General features: G+C 37.8%; 1 protein-coding gene across 1 annotated transcript; it reads right to left on the bottom strand.

Annotated features, from left to right (window-relative positions):
- Positions 1-12,575: 12,575 nt before the first annotated feature.
- LOC102808493 (uncharacterized) lies at positions 12,576-25,926 on the bottom strand. The gene is made up of 4 exons (XM_085498426.1): positions 25,859-25,926; positions 19,758-20,013; positions 18,707-19,314; positions 12,576-12,648 (listed from the first exon to the last, which is right to left on the bottom strand). Exons 1-4 carry the CDS (start codon positions 25,897-25,899, stop codon positions 12,576-12,578), a joined length of 978 nt encoding a protein of 325 aa, XP_085354552.1. The 5' UTR covers positions 25,900-25,926.
- Positions 25,927-26,364: the final 438 nt, after the last annotated feature.

Below are 26,364 nucleotides of genomic sequence, written 5' to 3' on the forward strand. Positions count from 1 at the left end.
GCCCCCGGGTGGGAATAACATTATGCAACACTTCCCACTGGACCAAACGCTACCCGGTCGGTGTGGTTTCGGGATCAGACCCCATAGCGTGGGATGAGACCAAAACGCCCCCAACCGGATTCCAATGCTTCTTCCCCCAGACCCTCGTACCACGAATTTGGCAAACCGGTCAAAGGGGGATAGCCGCGTTCCATGGGTGTCTTTGCCAATTAAAGACGACCCATCCAGCCCTGAGGGCAGAGTTGCTTGAGCACATTATTATGCGTGACCAGCACTCTGGAGACCTTGGAGGCAGAACGCACCAGCCTCCTAGACCAGGCGACATGGGCAAGCAGAGAGCACCCCAAGCACAGAAAACACAATGCCCTAGGGCGTCGTCGGCTAGCCAGAGTCAGCCAGGAGGCAAGCGCTTATACCCTTCCATGGGAGGGGAGGGTAGTGGTGCGCCCCCAGGGAGGTAAGAGCCAGGTGGTGGTGTCCTCGCCCTCCCTGAGCGGACGTCTACCCGGCAGCAGGGGAGGCATGTTTGACGCTCACCTCTGCAACCGGGGGGGACAGGCACGTGTTCGGTGAATGGCCAGGTTACAACTAAGTGACTACTTCAGGCCTTGGGGAACTCACCTCATGGGGGAAGGGAGCACCCCCCTCGCAACTGCTGAACACGTGGCCACATATCCCTGTCGTACACAGATTGTGCCGGTGTAGTCCGATTTGGAGACGGCGGGTGACGGATCCCTGGACCTTTCCAGGTGGTGACATCCGTTTACGGGATACCGCTGAAATCTCCATTTCCCCCCGTCAGTGTCTCCCCTGTTGGGCACTGCCAGGGGACTCTCGCAAGGCGGAAGCAATCAGATAGAAAGTAGCAGTTTGCTGGGGAAAGACGCCATACACAGGGTACATCAGCCGGAACTAAGGCCAGGCTTCTACCCAAAAGTGTCGTAGTACCAAATCTACAAGTGGCAGGCGTCCAGTTTTGGACCTAGGCAGACTGAATCAGTACGTGCTCCTCGATCGGTTCCACATGGAGACACCATTCAGGGTTCTTCTCTCCATCCACCGTTTTGACTGGCTAGCCCCGCTAGACTTAAGCGGGGCCTACCTGCACGTACCGATGCACCCAGCGAGTTGCCATCTCCTTCGAATCGCCCAGCTGGGCCAAGTAATTGAATTTCGGGTGCCCCCCGTTCAGGTTAGGCACAGCGCCCTACGTGTTCACCAGAGTGATGAAACAGGTAGTGCTGCTGCCTCACCAGATGTCGGTACACCTCAATTCGTACCCAGACTTCCGGTTACCAACAACCCGGGCAAGGGTTAATAGCCAAACGCGTCAGGCTAACATGGGATTTACTTCACCAGTTTGGCTTGTTAGTAAATAGACAAGTCCCACCTCGACCCAACGTGCAGTTGGTGTCCCTGGGCATGGAGTTTTGACACAGAGGTAAGCTTGGTTTAGCTATTTCAAGCGTATTGCTTAGCGCTAAGCAGCCTAGCTGAATGCCTAGTCAGCGTTCCCAGCGTAGTTCCGTGAACTAATGCGGACCTCGGTTCGAAGGGTCGTTCCCTAGGCCGCACTACGCAGCGGCCCGGTATAACGCTTGTTATAACGCCGAGCTCTCCTATGGGAACTAGATAGGCAGGTTTCGATCTTGGACCAAGTGAAGGAAGCCCTGCCCTGGTGGTCGTCACTGGCCAACCTCGGACAGGGGAGCCCCTTGGGCCCGCTCGTCGCAGGTATGACTCTGGTAACAGATACCTCCCCCAGGGTTGGGGAGCGCATCTATTGGGCCAACAAGCCCAAAGATACATGTATGGCCCCTGCATTAGTTTCGGGACTACCATATCAACCGGCTCGAACTGAGAGCAGTGTACTTAGCACTACCACGCTTTCTACCCGTAGTTCGAGACCACAGAGTCCTGCTCCGCACATGCAATGCAGCAGTGGTCTCCTTCAAGAAGGAGGGGGGGGACGCATTCCTCATCGTTGTCATTCCTAGCGAAGCAAAATCCTCCTTTGGCTAACCGCACACCACCTTCCAGGGGTGAGGAACAGTCTGGCGACGCCCTTTCAGGGCGGCTCCGTCTCAATAACACAGTGGCTGATACCCCAGTGGGTAGCCTCCAGGCTGTTTCGGCCGTGGGATGGTCCAAGGTTGGACCATTTTGCCGGAACACCAAGCTCCTGACGTACCTAACACTCCTGCTGACTCCAGGAGCCTGGGCCAGGGTCGCTTTGCTAGCCCCGTGGACCCACTTAGTTGTGTATGCCTTTCCTCCCTTCCCGCTAGTTCACTGGGCACCGGAGAACACTTCGACAGGTGCGCACCCGCATATTATCATGGGTTGCACCCAATTGGCCAAGCAAGGCCTAGTTTCCACTTCTGTTGGAAATGCTAGTCGAAGCGCCAGCAGTGCTTCCGGACTTACCGGACATGTTGTCCCAACCAGACGGCGCACTACCAACGAGCCCAGTAGGTATCACTTACACGCATAGAGGCTCTCAGTAGACCCACACAAACGAAAGCCTTATCTGAGCAGGCTGCCAACGTCCTGGCCAGGGCGAACAGGGATTCCACCTACATGGCCTACATTTCTAGGCTGCAAGCATACATTGATTGGTGTAGCGGAAGGGAGATTGATCAATACCATCCCTCTATTGGCCAGGTAGCAGGCTCCTTCGTCCACCTGTTTGACGAAGTGGGTTTGTCCTACGCAGCGAGCGTTGGCTACAGGTCGGTATTGTCCCCCACCACTCAGAACTTACGGGAACAAGACTAGCCGATTGTCCTATTATTAGGAGACTATTTACTGCTTTCCAGACGCCAAGACCCCATACAAGGGAGCCGCCCAACTGGGACTCGTCGGCTGTGTTGTCTGCTCTAAGCTGACCGCCCTTTGAGCCTCTCCAATCAGCACCACTCAAATTTTTGACGTGGAAAATGGTCTTCCTACTGGCCCTCACCTCAGGTAGGCGCCGGTCAGAGCTAGGTGCACTGTTCTGCACGGACGGCTGTGCCGCTTTTATGGACGATCAAGTTGTACTAAAAACGCGAATCGGGTTTCTTGCCAAGAACCAAATCCCAGGACACGATCCTCAACCGCTCGTCATCCCCCGGCTGGCAAATAGTGTCGGTCCGGAGGATCAGGAGGAATTGCTTCTCTGCCCGGTCCGAGCGCTGAGTTGCTACGTGAACCATACCGGGTTTTCCAGACGGGGAACCAAACGTGCGTTTTTGGTGTTACGGCCCTGGCAAACAGGATAAGCCGGCTTCCCCGACTTCCATCTCCAGGTGGATTACTGCGACTGTACTGGAGGTCTATAATACACTATGCTCCTCAAAACAGACCTTGCAGAGACACCAAGTACGAGAACATGAGGTCCGTGCGATTGCTAACTCACTAGCGCTAGCGTCAGGTGCCCCCCTCAAACACATTCTGAGGGCAGGCTTCTGAAGAACGTCTTCATCAACTACTACCTAAGAGACACCCAATCTATTGAGCAGAGTCTCTTCAGGTTAGGCCCCATCGTAGCAGGTCAGGCCTTGTTTGCTGACCCAGCCCGAACGACCGCAGGCAATTTGGCAGATTGTCTGTTCCACGAGCACTTCCTGGAAGCTCCCAGGTTTCGCTTCTGTCGACCTACGCCCTCATGCGAACTGTTTCGGTCCTACTTCAAGCTTATCACCCCGAATTCGGCTTGGGTCTAGCTTTCTCGGGCACACCGAACCATGTCACCACAGCAGCATTGGCTTCTTGCTTCGGGGACAGCACAGGCAAGGTAAGACCCCACCCTTCTTGGGTCTTAACTTAGTTTTTTGACTCCCATGTGCGAAGCACAAAATGGGAGTCTTTGCAGTTAGTGTTAGTGTGTATGTGTGTGTGTGTCTGTATGTGTGTATGTGTGTCCGACTGTTCCACTGCTATCTCAAGAACCATACATCGGTTTTTGATGAAACTTGGTGCATAGATGCTCTGGGCCAATGCGCAGATTTGATTAGGTTTTGGTAAAATTCCATGCTCGTTAATTACCTAATTTGCATGATAATTAGCTAATTTTTAGCTGTTCTATGACTGTTCCACTGATATCTAAAGAACCACTCATTGGATTTTGATGAAACTTGGTACATAGATGCTCTGAACATATGCGCAGATATGATTAGGTTTTGGTAAAAATCCATGCTCGTTAATTACCTAATTTGCATGATAATTAGCTAATTTTTAGCTGTTCTATGACTGTTCCACTGATATCTAAAGAACCACTCATTGGATTTTGATGAAACTTGGTACATAGATGCTCTGAACATATGTGCAGATTTGATTAGGTTTTGGTAAAAATCCATGCTCGTTAATTACCTAATTTGCATGATAATTAGCTGATTTTTAGCTGTTCTAAAGAACCACTCATTGGATTTTGATGAAACTTGGTACATAGATGCTCTGAACATATGCGCAGATTTGATTAGGTTTTGGTAAAAATCCATGCTCGTTAATTACCTAATTTGCATGATAATTAGCTAATTTTTAGCTGTTCTATGACTGTTCCACTGATATCTAAAGAACCACTCATTGGATTTTGATGAAACTTGGTACATAGATGCTCTGAACATATGTGCAGATTTGATTAGTTTTTGGTAAAAATCCGTGCATATTAATTAACTAATTTGCATGATAATTAGCTAATTTTTAGCTGTTCTATGACTGTTCCACTGATATCTAAAGAACCACTCATTGGATTTTGATGAAACTTGGTACATAGATGCTCTGAACATATGTGCAGATTTGATTAGTTTTTGGTAAAAATCCGTGCATATTAATTAACTAATTTGCATGATAATTAGCTATTTTTTAGTGGTTCCATGACTGTTCCACTGATATCTAAACAACCACTCATTGGATTTTGATGAAACTTGGTACATAGATGCTCTGAACAAATGCTAGGTTTTGATTAGTTTTTGGTAATAATCCGTGGATACTAATTACCTAATTTGCATAATGATTAGTCAATTTTCGATTTTTCCACTGATATCTCAAGTACTAATCATCACATTTCAATGAAACTTGGTACATAGATGTCATATGACACTGCACAGACCTGATAGTTTTTATGGTAATATCAGTACATATAATAATTTACATAATTAATTAATTTTCAGCTTTTGATATTAGTGAGCATTACATTTCAATGAAACTTGGTACTTACATACTCAAGAACTATGCAGAGATTGATTGTTTCAGATAAATATTTGTGCATATTAATCACCTAATTTGCATAATTAGTTAATTTTCAGCTTTTCCATGGGTATCTCAAGTACTAATCATCGCATTTCAATGAAACTTGGTACATAGATCCTTTAGGACTATGCAGAGACCTGATTAGTTTCAGGGTAAATAATTGTGCATATTAATTACCTAATTTGCATAATTAATTTTCAGCTTTTCTACTGATATCTAAAGTACTAATCATCACATTTCAATGAATCTAGAATTATGCAGAGACCCAATTAGTTTTTGGTAAATATTTGTGCATATTAATTACCTAATTTGCATAATTAACCAATTTCCAACTTTCACACTGATATCTCAGGTACTAATCATCACATATCAATGAATGTTTATACATGGATGCTGTAGGACAATAGACAGACCTGGATAATTGTGGGTTAAAATCTGTACATATTAATTACCCAATTTGCATAATTAACCAATTTTAAGCTTTCACACTGATATCTAAAGTACTAATTTCCATTTTAATGAAACTTAGTACAAAGATGCTCTAGGACAATGTACAAACCTAATTAGTTTGGGGTAAAACTCTGTTCATATTATTTCCCCAATTAGCATAATAATTCATAATTTTTTGGTTCTAATCACATTTCAATTAAACTTGGTACATAGAGTTTTTGTTACATTGCGCAGACGTCATTAGTTTTACAATCAAATCTGTTCATGTTAATTTTCTGATTTGCATAATTAGTTTTCAGCTAAGTAATTTCAAATTATATTTAATGTGTCTCCAATACTCTCAGCACATGGTTCTTTCTAATCTTTCTTTGATTGGGTTTGTTTTCATCCCGGACTGGGGAAAAGTCTTTCATCATTCTCCTTTTTTTTTTTTTTTTTTCTGTTTGCTCGGAAAAACCCGCCACCTATCGGTGTCTGACTCTGCCTACAGTTCAAAATAGTCATTTTGACTGACCGGAGTCTATGGTGGGTAATTGAACGTAGTGAATTTAGGCAGGGGTTCTCCGAACACGCCTATTCACATAGTTCATACCCACCATAGACTCCAGGTCCCCCCCAACCCTGTTCTGGATGGATTTTGTTCAAACTTGGTACATTAGACATTACAGGTTCCTGATGCACATTTTATTTTTGACTCCTGTGTGTGTGTGTGTGTGTGTGTGTGTGTGTCCGTCTGTTCCACTGATATCTCAACCATACATTTTTTAATGAAACTTTGTGCATAGATGCTCTGGGCCAATGCGCAGATTTTATTACCGTAGGTTTGGGTAAAAATTCATGCATATTAATTACCTAATTTTTAGCTGTTCCATGACTGTTCCACTGATATCTAAAGAACCACTCACTGGATTTCGATGAAACTTGGCACATAGATGCTCTGAACTAATGTGCAGATTTGATTAGTTTTGGGTAAAAATCTGCAATATTAATTACCTAATTTGCATAATGATTAATCAATTTTCGGTTTTTCCACTGATATTTCAAGTACTAATCATCACATTTCAATAAATATTGGTACATAGATGTCATAGAACATTGCACAGACCTGATACTTTTTAGGGTAATATAATTTTCAGCTTTTGATATTTCAAGAAGTAATCATCAAATTTCAATGAAACTTGGTACATAGTTACTTAAGGACTATGTAGACCCCTGATTAGTTTGTGGGTAAATATTTGTGCATATTAAATACCTTATTAGCATAATTAGTTAATTTTCAGCTTTTTGCCTGATATCTCAAGTACTAATCATATTTCAATGAGACTTTCTACATACATCTTCTAGGACTATACAGAGACCTGATTAGTTTTAGGGTAAATAATTGTGGATATTAATTACCTAATTTGCATAATTAGTTAATTGTTTCCATGAATGTTCAACTGATATATAAAGCACCACGAATTGGATTTTAATGAAACTTTTAAAGAGTACTCATCGCATTTCAATGAATCTAGAACTATGCAGAGACCCAATTAGTTTTTGGTAAATATTTATGCTTAATAATCACCTAATTTAACATAATTAACACTGATCATCACATTTGAATAAAATTTGGTACAGAAATGCTCTAGGACAATTGACAGGCCTGATTAATTTTGGGTTAAAATTTGTTCATATTCTCTAATTAGCATAATAATTCATATTTTTTTTTGTTCTGTTCATATTAGTTACCTGATTTACATAATTAGTTTTCAGTTTTTCCATCAATATCTCAGATACAAGTAATTTTGAATTAATTTTTTATGGGCGTCTTCAATACAATACAAAAGTCAATCATTTAAATATTAAACAATCATCTTATTCCTGACATGTTTATATTCCAGCTATATTAAAAATAAAACTATATATCTTAAATTCGATAACTAACGGGTACTGTGCCATGCATGGCTTGTTGCCAAGGTATTTTAGTACTCCATAATTTTTGTTGAGTTGAGCATAATTAAATACTAAAACTGCCCATGTTACATTCTTGCACAAAGTATTGAGCCATGTGAGAGCAAGGCCTTGGCATTCTTTTATATTATACATCTGACAGTGCAGAGCAATCAACTTCCGCTGTTCCCCGGCAAACACTCCAGCTGTACTGTCTTCATGCATACTTTGCAGTATCCTCGTAATAACCTCATATTATTCATGTCATTAACTTTAATGTCAGTTCTTGAACTTCATGGAGGTGTCAAAGGCAATAGAACATTTTCAATATTTATTGGCAAATTAAATTAAAAGCAGGTTCATCCATCTCTGAGTAATTACTTGTTCAGCAATAATAAATGTGTAACTACTGCACAGGGGCCAGTATATTTTCTGAATTGCCGGTAGTATAGTCTCTGCAATAAATTTTCTTGGTGTCCATTGCGGAGAAGTCAGATTTACAAAGAGATAGTAAAAACTGATGAATAACCTAGCTTGCAGACTTACTGGAGGTTTGTTTTTGAAAAAGATATAAATGGCAAAAATGAAGTGGTAGCAAGAAAAATTACTTAACACTTAACAAGTTTTTATTGTCGTTTAGAAATTGAAATTTTGTGGCCTGTTGATAGTCAGAGTTGTCCCAGGAAATAAACTGAATGATAGTTTTTTCTGTCAAATTTTGTATGTAGTTTCTAATTGGCTTGATCTGGTTATATAAGAAACAGATTTTGTTTGTGCTTGTACCATTATTTTGCATTTCAGAAAACCTCTATTGCCTTGGTGTCCTTCAATAAATTCCCCATGTTATTTCTACACACTATGGCAAATATGGCCTTGAAATTGTCCTCTCAACTCTGAAGTTTGTGTATATGGTTGAAATGACATTTTGAATACAATCATGACTTGCATCAGTAACCCATCGTTTGACTGCAATTGGCCAAGGAATGTAAGAAACTATACAAGACTGTCACAAGAATACAGCATGGTATGTAAAAAGACAGTACAATGATTGCATTGACAAATGTGCAGTGTTCTGAAAATAACATTGTACCAGAGTATTTTAGTGGACGACCCCAAAATGCCGGCTTCATGCTAGTTTGTGTACAGTGACTTGATTGTATTTCCATCTGGACCACATCCACTGCTGGCGATGTAGTTTACATTGCATGGACATCTTCAAATAAATTTCTCTCATCATTGGACCCATTCAAGTGGTCAGTTTATTTCTGCAAACCCATATTTGTTTACTGATTGTAAACTACTTATGGAGATTGTCAATCTTGTAAGTTGATCTATTGAAGATTTGGTTGATTTGAATTATTGGGTATGCTTTCAACGTTGCAGGACAGATATACAAATATTAAAACTGGACTCTTATATCATTTCTTGAGCTTTCATATTATATTGGAACTTGATCTCAACATGCACAAATTGTGGTAATTTTTCCCTTAATATACCTTGACCTTCCATCTTTCATGTTATGGGCAAGGTAAAAATGATGAATGAACTTTAATGAGCAACTGACAAAAGATTCATTTTTACTTTGCCAGTACCATCAAAAATGACAAAAATATTCACCAAAATTAGAGAATTGAAGATATCAACATGAAATGAACAAACCTAAGAGAGGTCTACCCAAGGTACATATACAAGAAGAAGTCTAAAAAGTAAAACATTGACACGGACGACGACAACGGACAATCACTCATATGATAAGCTCCGCTCGACAAAGTCGACAGCGGAGCTAAAAAGCGAAATGTTGCATCCACATTTTGAAAAGAAAATTGTACTAAAATATATGTATTCTGTATTTGACAAACAGTTCATTCGACAAATGAAAATTCACAGGAATTTGTTTTCAGCTATTAGAACAGAATGATAGAGCTTTTATAATACTAATTTATAAACATACTTCAAAAACAAAGATTGCAGTGTTTGAAGATGTAGATTCTCAGGAGGCACCAGTACTGTTGACTTCTCTCTCCACTGGACACCAACTAACGATTTAAGTTGATTTGCATACAAAGCAGAGCTTGCAACATGATAGCTATTCATATAGGGTGTTTTTTTTTTACTTTTCATATAATACAGTAGTCACACACAATGAATATAATAATGCAGTTCATATTTGTCTCAGTGAATCATTAATTTTTGACATACACCTGTACAAAATACTTGGACAAAAGCCAGCTATAATTTTCTGTTATCTTGCATGTTTTATGAATCTATTCACTTCTAAATGCAACACTTTTTTTCTGCGATAAGACATTTGTTTTTATACTAAAATATCCGAATTACTTTGAATAAAGATGGAAATTATGTCTGTTAAAATAATAAAACAAATTAGGCACCAATGTTTTTGTAAGATATTTACATCTATCAAGGACATTCGGTAGACTGATTCCCCACTGTTGGTTCAACCCCAAAACTTTTTTGTATTCAAAATTAATTATGACAATGCATATTTATATTGAAACAAACTATGATAAAGGGAATAATATTATATAACATAGGGCAAGGTCACCAGAGTTCAACTATGTTTTTTTTTAATTAGTGAAATGAATTTAACCACTTAAAGTGCCTGTGAAATGGCTGCTATTTTCATGCCTAAAATTATCCATTGATACATAAATATTATTAATTTTTATGTTTCTAAGCATGAATTATTTTTTTTAAGTGCAAAAATGTGTTTTAAACTAAGTCTACGGCAACTTTATTTTTGTGTATTTTAAAACGAGGCTCCTCATTAGCTTCTCATTTGCATACAGAAATTCCCCTTGTGACGTCAGAAGGGGAAGTCGCATGGCAGGCTTGCATTGCCAATACGTGTAAATAAGGCAAATTTCTTGTACAGTTTTCTCATCTTTGACTAAATTGTCACTTATGTACTTGTTCGTCGAGGAAGAATGAACCATAATGAACACATAGTATCAATTTTTGTTGCATGGGGTTGAGTTAGATGCGAAATATGTTCGTTCTGGTGTAGCTGGTCATCGTGATCGTCACCAACACCGGCGCACGTTTGTACACTGTCGCTGGACAAAATAGGATTTGACGTCGGAATTATCTCATTATTTAGCAGGTTACTAGGCACGTCACTACACTGTTTTATTTCATCGATCGTCTGAGTAAAACTTTCAAAATTAAAATAAAAGAGAACATATTTTGACATTCTAAACATTAGACTATAGTGATCATTATAAAATAATTAAAAAAATAAAAATCGGCAAACGACAAATCACAGTTACTAAATAAATGACAGCAGCGTGGAAATAAATTGACATTTTGTTGAAATAGGTGAACGCGTCGGGTCACGACAAGGGCAAGTGCGTTAAAAGCGGCGTTTAATTGGATAACAAAAATAATCAAGATCGACACACATACAGATAAATTCAGAGTGGATTCGAGTTAGCGTGATCCATGGCGTGATTGTCATAATTATATCATATTAAAACTTTATTTGGTGGAAACACATTGACCAAGCCCAGATTCTTATTTCATAAATTATTACGCAGATCAAGCTGCAAGCATGGAGGTAAAAAAAGAACAGAGGTGTGAATTCAACATTCAACACCAATCACCAAACTTTTAGCCTTCGAAAATGAAAACAATTAGCAGTGTGTAAGGGCTGTGTAATTTCCTGTTTGTCCGTCGCTTCGTTTTCGTGTCACTGTCAAAATTATTGCTACCTTTTACTTAACAGGGACTAATTGGTTTCTATAAAACGATATTCAGGATCGCAAAAATGTCAACTCATTTGAAACACTTGCTGGGCGTCTCAATCCGGAAACAATCGACCGTTTCAGGATAGGTGGGTGTGGCTACAACACGAGTAATATCCCAAATTTACCTGGATACGAGTAATCATTTTCAGCAAAAAAATCAATAACTGCCCATTTCAGTGGGACACAGATCTAAAATGGGAAACGTGCGGGTGGGCATTGCACAGGCACTTTAAGCCCACCAGCAAGCATGTATACTAGGCAAACCAGCATCCATTAGGTAAAGTAAAATTCTTAGTTTACATGACAACCCTCAGTATCATGACCAGCACTAGAGGGCGCTACCAGATGGCATTGGTGGGTGCTACCAGACATCATCATTGGTGGCTGCTAGCAGACGACATCGGCATTGGTGGGTGCTACCAGAGGACATCGGCATTGATGTGTGCTACCAGACGACATCAGCATTGGTGGGTGCTACCAGACGATATCGGCATTGGTGGGTGCTACCAAATGACATCGGCATTGGTGGGTGCTACCAGACTACATCAGCATTGGTGGGTGCTACCAGACGACATTGGCATTGGTGGGTGCTACCTGATGACATTGGCATTGGTGGGTGCTACCAGACGACATCAGCATTAATGGGTGCTACTAGCGACATTGGCATTGGTGGGTGCTACCAGATGACATCGGCATTGGTGGGTGCTACCAGACCACATCAGCATTGGTGGGTGCTACCAGACGACATTGGCATTGGTGGGTGCTACCAGACTACATCAGCATTAATGGGTGCTACTAGCGACATTGGCATTGATGGGTGCTACCAGACGACATCAGCATTGGTGGGTGCTACCAGATGACATCGGCATTGGTGGGTGCTACCAGACGACATCAGCATTAGTGGCTGCTACTAGAGTACATCGGCATTGGTGGCTGCTACCAGACGACATTGGCATTGGTGGGTGCTACCAGACGACATCGGCATTGGTGGGTGCTACCAGACGACATCGGCATTGGTGGCTGCTACCAAATGACATCAGCATTGGTGGGTGCTACCAGACGACATTGGCATTGGTGGCTGCTACCAAATGACATCGGCATTGGTGGGTGCTACCAGACGACATCGGCATTGGTGGCTGCTACCAAATGACATCGGCATTGGTGGGTGCTACCAGACGACATCGGCATTGGTGGGTGCTACCAGACGACATCGGCATTGGTGGCTGCTAAACATGCTGCAATATGACCATCAATATCTACAGAACTCATTCTGTGAAAACAATAACAGATAATGTTAGTGTTAAGGTCATTCACAGGCCTATAAAATAACCAATGTACAACATTTTTTTCAAAAGAGTTGCACAATTATTTAAACAAATTATCACCTTTTTTCGTGAAATATGTTAGAAGAAACTGGCTGAAAAAAGGGCATTTTGTAGCAATTCCCATAAAGCCTGACGAAAAGGTTTCTGGACCACCAAAACTCACCTTAACTTGCAAACTATCATGTAATACTGTGAAATACTATTTTTGCTTGGAATTAATGAATGAATGATTCAGTCAAAATAAATTCCAGCTAAAATACCTTTTTTCCTATATTTTACATTCAACTTATAAATTCAATACAAAACACCCAAAAAGTCTTTTCAGCGAAAATTAATTTCAGCTAAAATAAAGTATTTTACACAATATACTTTACTCACAATCCATCACACAATTTACCATCTATCATACAATACTCCCTATATTACAGCAATTCCAGGCACTGATTTGATGCTGAAGTAGTGCTAGATGTTGATAACTTACTACAATAGGTTACACACTTTGTTTTCAAATTTACAGAAGTCTGCAATTTGAAGCGCACCGGAAGAAAGCCCCGCCCATAAAAGTGGTGGTACATTAGTTTTGAATTTCTCCTCCAATAAATGATCAAGGCTCTCAACTTAGTTTCGTACTTCAATTTGCGTCACATGTTATTTCGGTGAGAGGGGCGCATAAAGTGGTGGCACTGTAAAGAACGACTGATTATGACAGACTTATTGATCAAAGTGCATTATTCCTACTATGGTAATATCTGTATCACGCTGATATATATAACTGAAAGCTGCTTGCATCCTATGAAGACTTCATCCAGTATATCAATAATGAAATTGAATACATGAAGTAGAATGGATGTTATTCGATTAATAGTTCTCGACGATGAGAACCAAAAGGTTGATGTGCCACCAAATAATCGCGTTCAAATGCTTATCACTGGCATCACACGATCACACGTCCGGGGAAAGTTGCCGTCGTACACAAGTAATTTTTGTTGAATTTCCCGTCAGTAAATGCGCTGTCGCAATGTTTTATAATATTCGACATAGTCTATAATGTTGTCAGTTTTACTGGCAGGATACTCTTGGTGACCCCGTACATCGTGGCCATTTCACAATGTTATCTCATCCTTACAATTAATTAACTAAAATATTAGTATATTATTCTTATTTTTGACTCGTTGTTTACATAACTCTGTACTATGGTATTGGTAATATATGAATTGGGTGCCATCATCATAGGATGGTACTTGATGGCCAACTAACCTAATTGAATGTGTATTTTGCATGAATTTTTAAAATGAAATGAATTTGCGTGGTTTTACCAACATAGTAAACCAAATTTAGAATACACGATACAACCATGAGAAATAAATGACGGGACTTTGGTGTTGCACAGAAATAAAAGAGATGCCCACAGTTGGACAACCAATCATTTTATTATTGGTCACGATGAACCACAGATCATCTGCACATCCTTTGTAAACACCACATACACGATGTGCCGCCATCCAATGGCGGGATGAGCGGCTTCCTTTGTGCACAATCGCATCAAATTCATGAGAGAAACACAACGCACTTGCTAAGCCAGACCGTCTGGTGGCGCCCTACTATTTCATCAATAACCAAATATACTATTATCCTGTTCCCGAATTGGACATTTGTTTATTTGGAGAAATTTTCAATTTTACACTAGATCCTTAGTAATTAATGATTCCACGTATTTATTTGGCCGTTATTTGACAGACGTAAAGTGCCATAATGTTAATTCGCAGAAATTTAAACACACTGATACTGATAATGATAATGAATTAAAAATTTGCCAAAAAATACTGAATTTGCTATGTCATGGAAATAATTGAAATCAAAATATTTGGCAATATATTAAGTTTTGCGTCGCATGCACACGATTGAAATATCATATAAAATAGGCCTAATATACTAATGATGTATTTATTTAATTCTGGAATGGCCATGATGTACCACGGATCGACCCCCTCCTCGGTGGTAACAAACCGTTTGACGATATTATAAGCTGTCTGATTTGAAACACCATTTCGATCTCCAATCTCAGCAAATGACAGTCCACGAAAATACAAATCGAACTCTTGTTCTCACTTCAACTGTTTTTTTGACTCCTTGCTTCTCCATCGTGGTGCTTAAGGTAGCGAGACTATTATTTGTGTTGAAAATTCCGATTTTCACATTTATTTATTAATTGATGAAATGCACTATAAATTTTCATCTGACAAACTCAACGTAACCTAGAATGTCATGTAAGTTAGTTAAAATGTAGATTTTCTGAAGGAAAGCAAGGCAGCTTCAGTAGTGTTTTCTAAAATCAACACAGGTTTAATTAATTTGTGTGCCTATAAGTTTCAAAGATTAACTCAAGACAAAGCAACGTTAGGATGTGTTATCAGTAGCTATCTGACACACAATGAGTGTTTCCAAACATTTGAGTGGTTTGTCTCTGCCCCTGTTTATTTCACAGATTAGTCATTTGCATATGAATGTGTCAGACACAAGGTCACACAGTCACTGAAAAAAATCATTGATTTTAGTGTTTTCATCTGCCGTTTTATCGAACTATAGCTATCCCATTCCTTTAATTTTGTTGGTTTCCAATAGCCTTACACATTTGGATGTCCCTACACATGTTAAAACAGACCTTGATGTAAAAAAAATCGCTTGTGCAGATAAACAAGCTTGAAAATCTTTGCTGTGACTTCATCGACATTTTCTAGGAGTTTATGTTTTTCAAAATACAAGGTCTTTAACAAAAAATAACCTATACTTATTGTCGTTGGATTAACACCAAATTTTCACAGCTTTAAGGTGACAATGAGAGGAACTTGAATGTGTCCAGACAAACTATTTCATGGATTATTTACCAATGTGTTGTGGTTTGAGTTGCGGTCAATGCGACTAAAACAGAAATTATAATTCAGGACACTATTTTTCAAAATGCGTTGCTTGAATAAAACTGATCAGACACATTCAATTTACCAGACTATTGAACAACTAGGAAAAACGAAAACAAAACTTATTATCACCAGCATAAATGCGTAATTATTTTTTTTACAAAAAAAGTAATTTTTCACTTTTGATTAAGTAACTCACCGTAGAATGCAGATACGGGCATGACAAACACACCTTTGAAAAGCTTGAAGTCTGGCGATTCCAAAAATATATACTTTCCTGGGTCTATTTGTAGTCGTTTGCTCCCAATTAGAAGATGAAAAAAAGTATGCAAATAATAGTCCCGCTACCTTAAACAACTTGGACAAATGCCGATGTGTAGACACGCAATCGCCACGATGACTGACAGTGAATGAAAGACAGACGCGCCTCAAAGTCTAGATGTACCTGACTTTGTAGCAAAAATAGAAAACATTATGGGCAATATCTGCCAATCATTCCTCTGATTTGCAGCCGATGTTTATATTTCTAGTTACAACTTCTGTAAATTTGAAAACAAAGTGTGTAACCTATTGTAGTAGGTCATCAACATCTAGCACTACTTCAGCGTCAAATCAGAGCCTGGAATTGCTGTAAACTCGCAATTTATAATACAATACCACAGTCCCTCTGAGACTGTGACAATACTACTCACCATATTAAACTCATAATCCATTACACAATATGCCTTACTCACAATCTATAATAATACAATACCCACCCTAACTCGCACTACTCACCATATTAAACTCATAATCAATTACACAGTATGCCATACTCACAATCTATAATAATACAATACCCACCCTAACTCGCACTACTCACCATATTAAACTCATAATCAATTACACAGTATGCCATACTCACAATCTATAATAATACAATACCCACCCTAACTCACACTACTCACCATATTAAACTCATAATCAATTACACAGTTTGCCATACTCACAATCTATGATACAATACCCACCCTAACTCGCACTACTCACCATATTAAACTCAAAATCCATTACACAATATGCCTTACTCACAATCTATAATAATACAATATCCACCCTAACTCGCACTACTCACCATATTAAACTCATAATCAATTACACAGTATGCCATACTCACAATCTATAATACAATACCCACCCTAACTCGCACTACTCACCATATTAAACTCATAATCAATTACACAGTATGCCATACTCACAATCTATAATAATACAATACCCACCCTAACTCGCACTACTCACCATATTAAACTCATAATCAATTACACAGTTTGCCATACTCACAATCTATAATACAATACCCACCCTAACTCGCACTACTCACCATATTAAACTCAAAATCCATTACACAATATGCCTTACTCACAATCTATAATAATACAATATCCACCCTAACTCGCACTACTCACCATATTAAACTCATAATCAATTACACAGTATGCCATACTCACAATCTATAATACAATACCCACCCTAACTCACACTACTCACCATATTAAACTCAAAATCCATTACACAATATGCCTTATTCACAATCTATAATAATACAATATCCACCCTAACTCGCACTACTCACCATATTAAACTCATAATCAATTACACAGTATGCCATACTCACAATCTATAATACATTACCCACCATAACTCGCACTACTCACCATATTAAACTCAAAATCCATTACACAATATGCCTTATTCACAATCTATAATAATACAATATCCACCCTAACTCGCACTACTCACCATATTAAACTCATAATCAATTACACAGTATGCCATACTCACAATCTATAATACAATACCCACCCTAACTCGCACTACTCACCATATTAAACTCAAAATCCATTACACAATATGCCTTACTCACAATCTATAATACAATACCCGACCTAACTCGCACTACTCACCATATTAAACTCATAATCAATTACACAGTATGCCATACTCACAATCTATAATACAATACCCACCCTAACTCGCACTACTCACCATATTAAACTCAAAATCCATTACACAATATGCCTTACTCACAATCTATAATAATACAATACCCACCCTAACTCGCACTACTCACCATATTAAACTCATAATTCATTACACAATATGCCTTACTCACAATCTATAATAATACAATATTCACCTCAACTCACACTACTCACCATATTAAACTCAAAATCCATTACACAATATGCCTTACTCACAATCTATAATAATACAATACCCACCCTAACTCGCACTACTCACCATATTAAACTCATAATCAATTACACAGTATGCCATACTCACAATCTATAATACAATACCCACCCTAACTCGCACTACTCACCATATTAAACTCATAATTCATTACACAATATGCCTTATTCACAATCTATAATAATACAATATTCACCTCAACTCACACTACTCACCATATTAAACTCAAAATCCATTACACAATATGCCTTACTCACAATCTATAATAATACAATACCCACCCTAACTCGCTCTACTCACCATATTAAACTCATAATTCATTACACAATATGCCTTACTCACAATCTATAATAATACAATACCCACCCTAACTCGCACTACTCACCATATTAAACTCATAATTCATTACACAATATGCCTTACTCACAATCTATAATAATACAATACCCACCCTAACTCACACTACTCACCATATTAAACTCATAATTCATTACACAATATGCCTTACTCACAATCTATAATACAATATTCACCTCAACTCACACTACTCACCACATTAAACTCAAAATCTTTTGTACAATACTCACCTTAACTCACATTACTCGTCCTAATAAATTCACAATCCATTACACAATATAACATAAAGAGCCAGGCATCTTCATTTAAGCCTAATCTCACAACAAATTTACTTTCTGGATTAATATTACAATGGATAACAAAAGATGGATTAACATTGTAAACAACATAATCAATAGTGTCCAATGATTCATTGGTGCAATCCCTGGATTTGGCAAGTTCCCCTTTAACTCCTAATCTATCATACAATACTCACAACACTCATTCCCATACTCACCCAGGTTCAAAATCAATTGTACAAAGTGGACAGCATTTCAAAGCATCTTGTGAACCTGTATTTTGTGACGGATTCTTGTCATCTTCTGGTATATTATCTTTGTGTTTCTTGCTCCCTTTCATCATATACTGAGTGATAGCTCCAGTATAACAGCTACTAGCATTCAAGCCTTTATTTGGTTTACTCTTAAAGAGAGGTTTTTTTTGCTTCTGACTTGGTGTGGAAATTTTATCAAAAGTGCTACGTTTTGTTTTCATTTCTTCATCATATTTTACCACGACGTCATCATTGTTTTCATTATCAGTTGATGTTGTTCTAATTTTTTTTATTGGCAGAATGTTGTGTACTTGTTCATTTATATTCTGTAGCATTCTTGTTCCAGTAGTCATAGATTTTTTCAGGCAGGTATTAGATTTACTCTCACTCTGTGATGTAAGTTTCCTTGTATACACCACTGCTTTATTCTGCATATTACAACAATCCTTGATTGCTTCCTGTGTATCCCAGTTTTCCCATGGATCCCACTGCACTTTTCGGTTCATCATGCAATGTATGCATCCTTTTGGTATTGGAACCCAGTTTTCTTCAATTGGCAAGTCTTGGATTTCCTGCAACATAGAACATGTATGCAGTCTTTCAATAGATTGGTCTGGAGAGAGCAATTGATTGAGGTGTGAACTGCTTGATCTTATAATATTGTTACAGGTATATCGAAATGTGGGACGGTTGCTTCATTGACTTGCATGGCTACACAATTTGCCCCAATTTCCTGATCAATCATTAATAGTAAAATTGTTAAACCCAAGTTTTAGATAGTTTGATAGTTCAAGTTGAATTCTGATTTTTCTGTTTTATAATATCAAACAACAAACATTTCCTTCACTGTGCACAGTTACATTTTGTGTGCAGCTGTGTGTTCTGAGCAGTGTTAATGATATGGATGAGTATATTGTTCAAGAGGTGTGAATCGTTATTTACCCGCAGCATATACTATTAGAAAGAAATTAGGTCGAACACATTACTATGGTAACACAATCATGACTACTGCTACCTGTTTTTCAGCACATTCCATTTCATTTGGAATTTCAGACCAATTTACAATTTCAGATTTGTCTAACCAATTCAATGTTGATAAAAGCCCTTCTGTGGATGATGTATCTTTATCTCTTATCTCACAGAGTGATGATTTATTCTCAGCTACATTCACAGTCTTATTAGTCTCATCACGTTCACAGTCACGATAGCTCACTATTGTAGATGGTTCCAAAATGAAGACATCCTTTGATTCCTGCTTTTTATTCTTTCCTCTGCAATACAAACATCCAATACAAGAAGGTTTTCAAATGATTTCATCATTTGAGGGTATCCCAAATTTACATGTTTTTATTTTTGTAAATAATGATTTATATCATAATAAAAATTGGTATTATGGTACTGCAGTGACATCCTGATTCATAAGCGTACAAACTCTGTTTTCATGATGGGAAATTAAGACAGTCTTTACAATTAACTTTATAATTTAATAAGTAAAGCATAAGTCAAACATGAATGTGTACAAAGTGAACATACATTGCATCTTAGAGAATAAATAACTTTTACTCACATCCATATAGTAATAATCTATTATGCATCTCAGGAGGAAATCTTGCTATGTTACACTAAATGATTTATGTACATTTTTTTATATTTATTCAATAGTGAATTTGGATCCAATCATAAAACAAATTTTCATTGAAATGAAATGATTAGTACTTGAAATATCAGTGTTAGAGCTGAAAATTATTATGCAAATTAAGTCATTAATATGCACAAATTTTTACCCCAAACTAATCAAATTTGTGCATTAGTCCAGAGCATCTATGTACCAAATTTCATCAAAATCCAATGAGTGGCTCTTCAGACATTACAGGAAAAGTCATGGAACAGCTAAAAATTAGGTAATTATCATGCAAATTAGGTGATTAATATGCATGGCATTTCTACCAAAACCTGATCAAATTTGCTCATTAGCCCAGAGTATCTATGCATCAAATTTAATCAAAAATCAACATGTGGTTCTTGAGATATCAGTGGAATGGACAGACACAACGACTAACTGCAAAGACTCCCATTGTGTGCTTCACACTCAGGAGTAAAAAACAGATGGATACCAGTCGTCCAACATAGATCTGATTATGACTGACATGTATGGATGAGATCAGTGCCAAAAACATTTCTCTTAGCATGTTACTATTATGTTCACATTCTTTTTTTCATTTTGTTAGCTTTTTTTAATCATTTTATCATTATATTCACATTTTTATTTTATTATACCATTATTTTTTCATTATTTTTTAATTGTGCTAGCATTTTTACATTATGTTCACAATTTTATATTATCATTATTTTCACATTATTTTTTAATTATGTTCACATTTTTACATTATTTCATCATTATGTTCACATTTTTATATTATTTTATCATTATGTTCACATTTTATTATTTTATTATTTTATCATTATGTTCACATTATTTTTTAATTTTGTTTGCATTTTTACATTATTTCATCATTATGTTCACATTTTTACATTATTTCATCATTATGTTCACATTTTTATATTATTTTATCATTATGTTCACATTATTTTTAAATTTTGTTCGCATTTTTACATTATTTCATCATTATGTTCACATTTTTATATTATTTTATCATGTTCACATTATTTTTTAATTTTGTTAGCATTTTTGCATTATTTCATTATTATGTTCACATTTTTATCATTATGTTTTCATTATATCTTTATTTCATCATCATTTTCAAGTTATTTTATCTTTATTGTATCATTGTGTTTTTGTTTTGTTAGCATTTTTACATTATTTCATCATTTTGTTCACATTTATGCATTATTTTGTCATTATGTTAGCATTATGTTAGCATTATTTGACATGTTTATCTGTCTAATTATGATAATTTATGCATGGTGAACAAACTCCCTAGATTAGCGTAGGCACGAATACATGCGAGTAGTTGTCATGGGTTTGAAACTACATGTTTGTAGCATAAATATATCTTGTATTTATATCCCAGTGTACTAATACAGCATAAACATAACTTTTATTTTAACTACTGACTATTATTTATAGCGAATTTACAAAACTAGTCGAAGCTAATTATAATAGATACGGGGAAAATGTCGTCTGCACCAGGTATATTGTGTTGTCTCCTTCGGCAAAAGTGACTAAAATTCAGGAAGCATGTCAAGCTTTGTGCGATGCAAGTTTGTTGTTACAGCAAGCTGTTTCAGCGACCGATGCTGAAACAGTGTCAAGATCGCCGCTGTCGGTTGAAACCAATCCCGGTCATAATGTTAAAGTTGGTTCAAATCTAGGGTTCAAATGGAGCTCCTCGTCGCATCTGTAACAAGATGTTATGTTGAACTATGATCCGCCCTCATGAATATTAAGTAGCTAGACGACTGCGCATGTTTTCTCTAGTGAGTCAGTGATGGACGCAGCATGGTCTGTATATGTTTACCCACTATACAGAATAAACCGAGTGAGTTACACCGTAAGGTCCTAGTTATTAATTAACCCAAGTTCAATGGAATTGAACTGTTGGAGATTCCTTCATGGAGCTAGTAAGGGGAAATTCAATGACATTGCACTTGTTATGCTTGGCCATGTCACTCCACAGGGATCCCAGGAACTATAATCAACAGTACGCACTCCCTATATGCACGGGGGGGAGGGGTATCAGCTGGTATCTAATGTAAAAAATAGACAAGGAATGAAGGCTCCAGCCAGCTCACATTTTTTAAACTCAAAAAAACAAAAAATAAAATCTTAAAAAAAATACGAGGTTGAAGAATATTAGTTGTTTTTCAAATTTCGCCAAAGCCTTACCTATATTTAACCGATATCTGCAGAATAAATCAATTTGTCAATAACCAATCATGAGACTGGTCATGAACCACACCAAGGTTACGACTCGGTTAGCCTCGCTCAACTGTAACCAGTCTTGTGATTGGTTTTTGACAAATTCTGAACAGGCCACGCTTCCAGCTGTGCCGTGCATTCAGGCAAACCGTTAATTATTCATAAATAGAGTCAATTTGTGTAGTTTTCTTGATTTATTCTGCAGATATCGGTAAAATGTAGGTAGGGCTTTGGCAATATTTGAAAGAGCAACTAATATTCTTCAACCTGGTATTTTTTTTAAATTTTATTTGTCATTCTATTTTTTTGTGTTTAAAAAATGTGAGCTGGCTGGAGCCTTCATCCCTTGTCTATTTCTTACTCTAGATACCAGCCGATACCCCCCCCCTCATGCGTACAGTTTATCATAGTTCCTGGGCTCCCTGTGGTCACAGACTAGCTGTCTCTCATCTTTGTATTGCCTCAAATCGTTGCTAAAAGTTTGGTGTCTTCTGATAATGGTCAGTGGCTCAATTGATTGCCGGATGTAATGGCATTTATGTTTGTGTACCCCCCCCCCCCCTCACCAATGTATGTAAGTAATAACTTTATTGTTATCGAATCTCTGTTGAGATATAGGGCAGGAGTCCAGAAGACGTACCTACACTTTATGCAATTTTTTTTTTAATTATGCTAATTTATTCATGACGTAGCAGTTTCTGTTCTCATGAATATTCATTAATTTGTGGGTCAATACATTCTAAAAGGGGCGATATATTATTTTTGGGGGAAGAGTTAGAGGATTTAAGTTCTATTTATAGGAGCACTGTTCTCACTAGCATTCAAAAATTAGCTTTATTGCAAATTAGTGTTTGCGAGAAAAGACATGGGAATTGAATTCGGGTCCTCTTGATCACTGACCCACAAGACCACGATGGATTGACTGGTTGTGTTTGCATTTGATGAGACTATATAGTGTGTATATATATAAAATACAACAAATTTCTATTATTGAGTTACAATTGCCCAAAAAATTGACAATTTTGTGTTTTTACTTGTGTAAACTATATGCGTGCCATAACCCGTTAGTGTACATTTTGCCAATTGGGTGTTTGCCATTTGCGTTGCCCATACCTGACCCGACCCTAACCCTAATGCCAAGACACGTTCCTGTTAATAATTCCGTTGCCCATACCTGACCCGACCCTAACCCTAATGCCAAGACACGTTCCTGTTAATAATTCCGTTGCCTATACCTGACCCGACCCTAACCCTAATGCCAAGACACGTTCCTGTTAATAATTCTGTTGCCCATATCTGACCCGACCCTTACCCTAATGCCAAGACACGTTCCTGTTAATAATTGCTCAATAATGATACTCTGTTGTGCACTGTCTGTGGGTAAGTTGCATCGATGTCAACTGATTAAACAACTTATTTTACACCATTACAAGTTGTTAAATTGTGAAAATAAATGTGTGGACAAATATTTGAGATGTATTTTGGTGTAGACAACTGTCGTTTAATAATTTTACACCATTACAAGTTGTTAAATTGAGAGAATAAATGTATGGACAAATATTTGAGACTTATTTTGGTGTAGACAAGTCATGTTTAATTAACTTTCACCATTACAAGTTGTTAAATTGTGAAAATAAATGTATGGACAAATATTTGAGACTTATTTTGGTGTAGACAACTTTCATTTAATAATTTTACACCATTACAAGTTGTTAAATTGAGAGAATAAATGTATGGACTAATATTTGAGACTTATTTTGGTGTAGACAAGTCACGTTTAATTAACTTTCACCATTACAAGTTGTTAAATTGTGAAAATAAATGTGTGGACAAATATTTTAGACTTATTTTGGTGTAGACAATTGTCATTTAATTATTTTACACTATTACAAGTTGTTAAATTGAGAGAATAAATGTGTGGACAAGTATTTGAAACTTATTTTGGTGTAAGCAACTCGCGTTTGATTAATTCACACAATTACAAGTTGTTAAAATAATGAAATAAATATACTGGTATCATTGGATATTTGATTTAATTGTGAAACTTTCTAACAACATGTTAACTGCTGACTTTGAACCCTCAATCAACAATTCCGCAGACACAGTATAAATTCCACAACACCACAGAAGATATTGTTCTGTTGCCTGAATTGTTTTCATAATATAGGGAACGCCATCGACACTACAACAAAACTTACCTTAACTTCGGTCTTGTTTATCTCTTGTCACAATCTGGAAACTGTTGAACAAATTGCGCGTCGTCCAGTTTAAGACGTGAGTTATTTTATTATTCATTCATTCAGTATTGCATGGTGGAGTTTCGTGAGGTTTATTGTTTTTTCGCAATGTTTTTAGTTTACTTGTTACGGTTTGAGGGATTTCATTTATTTGATTTATGTTTTTAAGGTAGCTCTGAGCGGGACTCGAACCCACTGTCTTTTCAAGCTAATTTTGTTTTATCTCGATGGTACGCTTGTGTACCACACCACGACGTTGGTCATTAAGTGGTGTTCTTTTTTCTAACTACTCAAATGTACCGATGAATTGAACGGGAAAGTCAAAATGATGACTGGTTTCTGATTGCGTCGGTTCTGGTGAGTTTGTATCTAGTGTGATTCAAACCCATGTCGTTTGTATTGTGCGTTTTTTATTTCCCATGTTGGCTACTCCGTAATACGCAACCACTTCCCCGTTTTATTGTGATATTGTGATTGTTTAATGATGTCTGCCTCAACCGTCACGCCATGACCCAGTTTCAACCACACGGGCATTTTGCAACAAAGTGTGTGACCCTTGGCGTGACCCGACTGATATGATCGTTCTGTTCAACTGTTAAGCTAGGATTTATTACCGTTTTTATCATTATATTGTCACGTGATTTGTTTTACCTTATGTGTAATCACGTGATGAGTAATGTCTTAAGTATCTTTATTGTAATTTGTATATACCAATTCGTATATGCCGAGGAAACGACCCCGATTGAAGGTCATGTATTTTGTGACGTCACCAATTCGTGTGTAGGTACGGCTTAAATTTATTTATGTATTCTGTTCTTCCATGGTTATTCTGCTCTCTTCCAATATTTTGTATGATACGTTCATTCGATCGACTGCCAATGACAATTTGCCATCACCCATGTTTTACTATCATGATCATGTACTGTAGTCTACAGGCACGTTTCGTATACAATATAATCGATATGTATTTTAATGTATACAGACCTATACCACGCTTACCTGTTACGGTTTAAACTTAACTTCTTTCTGCGGTTCTCCATTTTGTTTCTGGTGTGCGCCCTCACAGGTCAATTACAAAATTGGTTAGCGCTCATCGCAAACACAGTCAGCTGGCGCACACGTGATAATAAAATAAATACGATATTTACTATATGGGGGCCGCCATCTGTGGAAAAATCAATGTTTATCAACATAGCGACGACCACCGCCCTTTAAAACTGTGGTGAATAATTTTAACGTTCATAGACATTAACATGTGTTAGCGTTAGTTTGGCGGCACTGTTTGTCATGTACTGTCATAACATTGTTTCTAAACGGTAATTGATACCATAGGCCTGCTACTGCAGTGAACGTTGCGTAACTCAGTATCTATAGGACCAGACCCCGGACCAGTTACAATTCCTATTCACGCGCGGGATTCCTCTAATCATTGGCCGAATTACGGCCATGCATCTGCAAATGCGTTGCAATTTGCCCATTTGTTTTCAGTGAAAACAAAAGAATTA

This window comes from Saccoglossus kowalevskii, chromosome 4, assembly GCF_978046115.1.
Source record: "Saccoglossus kowalevskii chromosome 4, keSacKowa6.1, whole genome shotgun sequence".
Lineage (NCBI taxonomy): Eukaryota > Metazoa > Hemichordata > Enteropneusta > Harrimaniidae > Saccoglossus > Saccoglossus kowalevskii.